Source organism: Saccostrea cucullata, unplaced genomic scaffold, assembly GCF_032062105.1.
Source record: "Saccostrea cucullata isolate Sc308-1 unplaced genomic scaffold, CSIRO_AGI_Scuc_v1 ctg27, whole genome shotgun sequence".
Taxonomy (NCBI): Eukaryota; Metazoa; Mollusca; class Bivalvia; order Ostreida; family Ostreidae; genus Saccostrea; species Saccostrea cuccullata.
In genome coordinates, this window is record NW_026920935.1 from 1,235,417 (window position 1) to 1,241,649 (window position 6,233).

General features: G+C 35.4%; 1 protein-coding gene across 1 annotated transcript; it reads right to left on the reverse strand.

Moving 5' to 3' along the window:
• Positions 1 to 968: 968 nt before the first annotated feature.
• On the reverse strand, positions 969 to 5,918 carry LOC134258774 (uncharacterized). The gene is made up of 9 exons (XM_062741358.1): positions 5,588 to 5,918; positions 4,718 to 4,835; positions 4,511 to 4,614; positions 3,163 to 3,304; positions 2,669 to 2,763; positions 2,421 to 2,526; positions 1,826 to 1,910; positions 1,494 to 1,692; positions 969 to 1,328 (listed from the first exon to the last, which is right to left on the reverse strand). Exons 1-9 carry the CDS (start codon positions 5,720 to 5,722, stop codon positions 1,233 to 1,235), a joined length of 1,080 nt encoding a protein of 359 aa, XP_062597342.1. The 5' UTR covers positions 5,723 to 5,918; the 3' UTR covers positions 969 to 1,232.
• Positions 5,919 to 6,233: the final 315 nt, after the last annotated feature.

The window sequence follows — 6,233 nt, forward strand, 5'->3', positions numbered from 1 at the left end:
TTAAAATTCTGTTACATTTTAGATAAATTTGGTAAAATTTTCTTTGTGACACTTATACAGACTTAAATATAAACCATTATTATTTTTCTGTATTGCTCCAACTATCTGATTGGCTCAAACTGGATCACATGATCAAGTATAAAAAGTATTACAGACTCGATGTTTCTATTTCAAAAATTTATAAACCTGCTGTTTCTAAAATTGGAAACGTTCTTCTGTGAAGCAACAATAGTGCTGACGTCACAATAGTATTTATAGACTGGATGTTTCTAAAAACAGATACCACATCTGGTTTTCATTACTGTGACGTCATAATGCAATGACATAACAATGCGCTCTCTCTAAGGTCTATATATCGAGGGATTGACCTCACAAAAAGGCTATAATTGTATATTATGCGTCTCTCTCTGTTTGTTGGTAAAGGAATTTAGGGTTGCAGCTATTGCAGAAATGAATTACATGTTTTTTCACCAACAATAATATTGAGCTTTAATTCCTGTACTATCAAACAAAGTTTTTTTATTTTTTTTTTTCAAAGAGATTAAATAGCATAGAAAACAGTTTTTATCGATGATCCTCGGTATTTCACCAAGGGCCATCACTGAACGAACATTTCGTTCATCCTCTTGCAAGGTATTGTGTGGTTTTTAATTAATTAACGTCCCTTTCGAAAATTTTTCACTTATATGAAGCCTCTTGCCGGTGGAGGGCTGCAAATTAGCACCTAAACTTCGCAATCAGAATCAGTATTAGGCAGTGAGGAATCTTTTTTGTATAAACCTACTGCGACATGGACCTCGTTTTTAGGTCTCGTCCAAATTACCAGTCTCTGTGTCCCGCAGTGGGATTCGAACTCGCGACGTAAGGATTAGCTCCTTCCGCCGTCACTTATAAGTAAGGGCTCTAACCAATGCGCCACGTAGGCGACTATGTCCTTGCAAGTAAACGAGATGTCTGTTAATATAATATATGAATCGACTGTGATTTATTATGTAAAAATATAGCATTTTACAATATATACAGTTCCATATACCGTTTCTAAAAAATATTTAGCAATAATTTAGCAATAATTTAATATATATAAATTTTGCTGAAAAAATACAAAAATAGTCAATTCTAGTAATTTAGAACATGTTCATACATTTAGAAGCAAGTGAATAAATTTTTGCGATTGAAATGCATGTATTTAGGCGGTTAACAATAAACTTTGACTTCGATACATGTAGTAGGCTTTAGATAACCACATGTCTGTTTGTATTGGTGACCTCCCACATTTTCATCCAAGGACCAGATATCAGCGTATCAAATCCTTCTTCTGGTTTGTCCTCCTACAAAATTTGCAAAATTCTTTACCATTACATCTTTTTTTACAAATATATTTTTTTTAATAGAAAGGTATCCATGCACAAAAATGAATATTAAAATTGCAAAAAGGGATATTGCAAGCATTGATGGTCCATAATGCTTAATTCTAGAGGAATTAAGGTGCTTACCCGGATATCTTCTACAGCTTTCAACTGGACATCAGTTCGATCTACTGCGTCAAAGGATTCCCAGTCAATTACGTAATTAGGATCCTTTTCTGTTCGGAACACAACTGCTTCTTTCAGTCCATGGAAGGCTGACGGTTTATTGGCATCTTGCCATCTAAGATCCATCGACCATCGGATCTCGTTAGACACATTAGGTAAACTGTAAAAACAGTCATACATATTATAAAACACATATTTTCAAAATCATTTTTCTTGCGCAGGCCCTCGACAATAACATTATGCGGACATTCGAGAACATTACTGCAATTTAGCAGCTGCTCTAAGAAATGTACCTTTGATGAGGTATTGCGTTGCTAAATAACACCATGCCACCATATGGAACCTCAACCAGACGGAGATCTTTCTCCATGTTAACTCCTGTACAATAAAAATTCATAATAATGTAATGTGGCTCATTTCATAAAGTCTGTGGTCGTTACGATGACATTTCTTATCCTTCGGTGGTGTTTTTTTGGACATTCTTCATACCAATTGAATGTCATTTTGATGACGGATTATGCCGCTTACCTTATTGATACAAAGGGCTCACCTGTATCCGCTCGACACGGGATGCTTACTACACCTAGTAGGTAACTGATACCATTTTTGTGAGATCAAACACTGTTCATTACCTTTACCCTTTTCAATTTGTAACTTCTGCAATGGTTGGGTATTTCAAAATAGCACTCAAATACATGTAAAAGTATTTTATATGACGAATGTTTCCCATATTGTATGTACTATGTTTGCAATGGTCATGAAAAGACAAAAATGCCATCTTTTCTAGTAATAATGGCCAGATTTTTTTTCCCTCTCTATGCTGTGATCCGAAAATTTTAAAAGAAGATGTTGAAAGTTGTGAATTTTTATTTACAGACTCAGTTCTACCTAGTGACTTCGTCATTTCCTCTTCCTCTAACATGACGTACCAGGTTCCCTGCCAACAGCACGTGTGATCAGCCGTACGTCCGCTCTTTTGTCCACGACGTAGAAACTACGTAAATCAAGTGCTAATTTTGTAACATTTTCCAAATCTTTTTAAAAAAATATTCAGTTTTAATTTTTATGATAAATTTGTTATGTATATTTATCCTGAGTGTTTGTTATGAGGAAGTAATGACGAATGGTACCAGTACCTGAAGACATCCATTCTTCTCGTTGGCGTCAACAAACGGTATCCACGCTGTCGGTATCAACTGTTTGTAAGCGTCATGGTCAAAATAGGCGTTATCTGCAGGAACACATATATAACATACCGGTAAATTGCAAGGATGGTTAAGTGAGCCTACGATTCACAGATTCCATAAATTAATAAATTTCGTTGTGTGTAAAAGGGGGTTGTATACCCGATTCCTTGCTTATTTTTCGAAAGTATTACAAGTAATAAGCTTCTCGATTGTACCATGTTGTCCAAATCTAGTATATTGTTTTAGGAGGTACTAAGAAATACTAGTAATTTGATACCATTACAAGTATTAAATTTGCATGTCTTGGGGCTTTTGTGGTTGCATAAATTTCTAACATTGAACATATTTGGCTTTGTGAAATAACGACAGATCTGTTATTTTTTCCTGACACAAACTGAGACATGAAGGTTTTTCATGATGTAAGGCTGTGCTTTTTATGATACCTTGGTGCCAAGGAACGACTGTGGGCTCGTGTTGAGGTAGTTTAGAACGCATGTTAAACACACAATTTCCTGCTATATTTGGTCCTATTAACTGTTCAACTACATTTAGCAATCTCTCATTTGTCCAAATATCTTTCATTGCCTAAAATAGAAAATAACATTTCTTTGAACATTCTTCACTAAAACGACATTCAACATAGATCGTTAACTGCATAGGGAAAAACAATTTAATTTTTAATGGTCGTCCATCGGCACATTTGTCACAGGCGATAATAGCTGTGCCATTAAGACGATTTTTTTTCTTTATGTAGAATCAACGACAAAATGAAGTCACACATCGGCACATATTGTCGTCGGTGGCTCATTTGCACAGTTTGCGGCTAATACGAGGTCATCTTTAAAATAATGTTTGTTTGAACTTTCCCAACTCAAAGTAAAAATTTGGATCGGTAGGTGGATGAAAATTATTTTTTCTCAAAAAATTTCAATTCCAATGCTTCACTTTTAAAATATTTTTTTTTATAATATTAGAAAAATTAATTACTTCCTGGAGGTTTAAAACAGTTTTGAGTCAGGCCATTTTCAGCCAGTCAGTGGGGAGAGGGAACCATACAAATTTTCAAAGATGGTCTGATTTCAAAATGTGTATGTTTGTTGAAAATGGTTTGTCGTGTTTTATGTACGTTTGTTTTGCAAAGATAATCATTCGTTTTGCATTTATATGTATATATGTTTGTTTTGCATTTACATATATGTTTGTTACGTTAATGTACATTCGTTTTGCGAAAAGGTCTGTTGATTGTGCATTAAATGTCATTTGTTCAGTTTTTATGTTCATTGAAATTAAAAAGATCGTTTGTTTCCTCATTATAGTAATTTTGCCCTTTCCGCTGTGTAGCAACCTCTGATGATATAACGCAGCTTAATGATAAAAATATCATTAAGCGTTGCAACTGCAACCCTTAATTAAATTATCGCATTAATGGTTGACTTTTTCAACCGCTAATTCTAAATCGCCGCTTAATGAAAGACATATCAATAAGCAGATGAGCATGTCAACTATTAATGCAATGCATTGCAACCTGTAATGATATTTGTATCATTAAGCGACGTTATATCATTATCGGTTGTTACATCGCTGCCCAAACAGCAGTATATGACAGTGCCGCTAGGTTTACACACTTCGCTGTTGCCGACAATGTGTGCAGGCATATTGTACCGATGGGCGAAAATATGTGCAGGGCCCACAATAAGTGCCGCCACAACAGTTTCAATATTCTTTTGTCGCCCGCTCATTTACATGTTTATCTTAGATAAAAGCCTTTGCACAAAACATATTTATGCTCACCTGTGGCAAGACTTGTGTTTTAATCACTAAGATGGCGGCACCCGGCCATTCTTTGTCCATTTTCTGCAGTCGTTCGTGGAAAAGATCACAGTCATTGTATAAACCTTGAGATAAATAAATAGAAATTTGTTGTATACAATGTATACATGTGATATAAACATCTAAATTCAAGACGGTCTTTTCAAAATGTTATTTTTCATATCTTACTGGAAATTTTGCCGGCGTTGTAAAGACGGTGTGCCACATCGTCTACAAGCTTTTCTAGAGCCTTTCTACAGGGTTCGAGTTCACTGGGGGAGAAAAAATCCTTCACCACGACATATCCCTAGAAATACAAGTTACTAGTATATCAGGCCCGTAGGAAGCAATTCAGTTTGAAGGGGGGGGGGGGGGGCCCGGCCACATATTTTCAGTTAGGGGCACTAGAGTATAAACATTATCACTCTATTGCATTTATTTGGTTCTTTTTAACATTATATGATTTATTATTTCTTAGTTTAAAAATATTGATTAAAAAATTATATTCCAAGCTTGATAGTTTAGTTAGAACACAAAATAAGATTGTCAGTGCTTGCAGGCACGTGCATGTAATATAGTTTTTAGAGTGGCAATCACATGCAGAAAAAATATACATACCTGAAAAATGAGACACGCAAAACCTATCCAAAATTCCTCCTTTTCTTAAGGGGGAGGGGGAGGGGTCGTATCCAGCATTACCAAATGTCCTTGATTTGACTATACTGCAACAAACATATTGGGAGGGGGCCAACCAGCCTGTCCATAAGTAATGCCCCATGCTAAGAAGTAATTTAATATTTGAAAAAAAAATTGAAGGGGTAGCCCTCCCCCCGGTTCCCCTGACATGTGCCTGCTGTATTTGGATTTCAAATAAAAGTATCTATGTTGGACATGCTGTTTACTTAGAGAAGTAAATCTGACCCACTTCCACTGTTTCTTATTTGATAATGACAAAGTACAAAGCCTGACAAACGGGTGGTTATAAATATATCTTGTAGAAATACAAAAGTTGTATGTATCGATAACATTTTAAGATCAGGAACATTTGTAAATACCTACCTCTTCAAAAAATCGTTTTATCTCTCCTTCGGATAGTTGTCCAGGTTTTTTCTTCTTTGGTTGGGGCGGCATAGCCGGGAGGTTGAAAACATCTGGGTATGCATCATCAGAATGCCCGGCATAGGGACCTGGCATTTTGGCTAAATATGTTCTCGATTCGGTCCACTTACGTTCTGGCAGGTGCAATGTACCTGATCAAAGTGTTTATTTACATTTCAATCATTGATCCGTGAAACGTTGATCCCATCATTATGGAAGACAGAATGTGACACAAATTCATGATAAATTTTGATTGTCTTATTGAACATTTATGTATGTCATAGAATTTTATTGAGGAAAAACCATGTAAAGTTACTTGCTTTTCTTTGTATCTGATTTTAAAGCTGATGTTTTAATTCATATTAAAAGTCACATTATTTGTTGGTCAAGGTTTTATTTGATCGGACTCGGGATTCTAGACGCAAAGGGGGATTACCTTCCGTGTATCATTGAGGAAGTAGACGACTATGAGGAAATAAGTAACGGTACAGTATTTACTTGGGAGGATACCATCATATATACCAAATATCTGTAATATATAAATATTTTTTTTAATCATATGGAGCAAAAATGTCATAAGTTTTTGGATTGTTCTATTTGTTAAGAT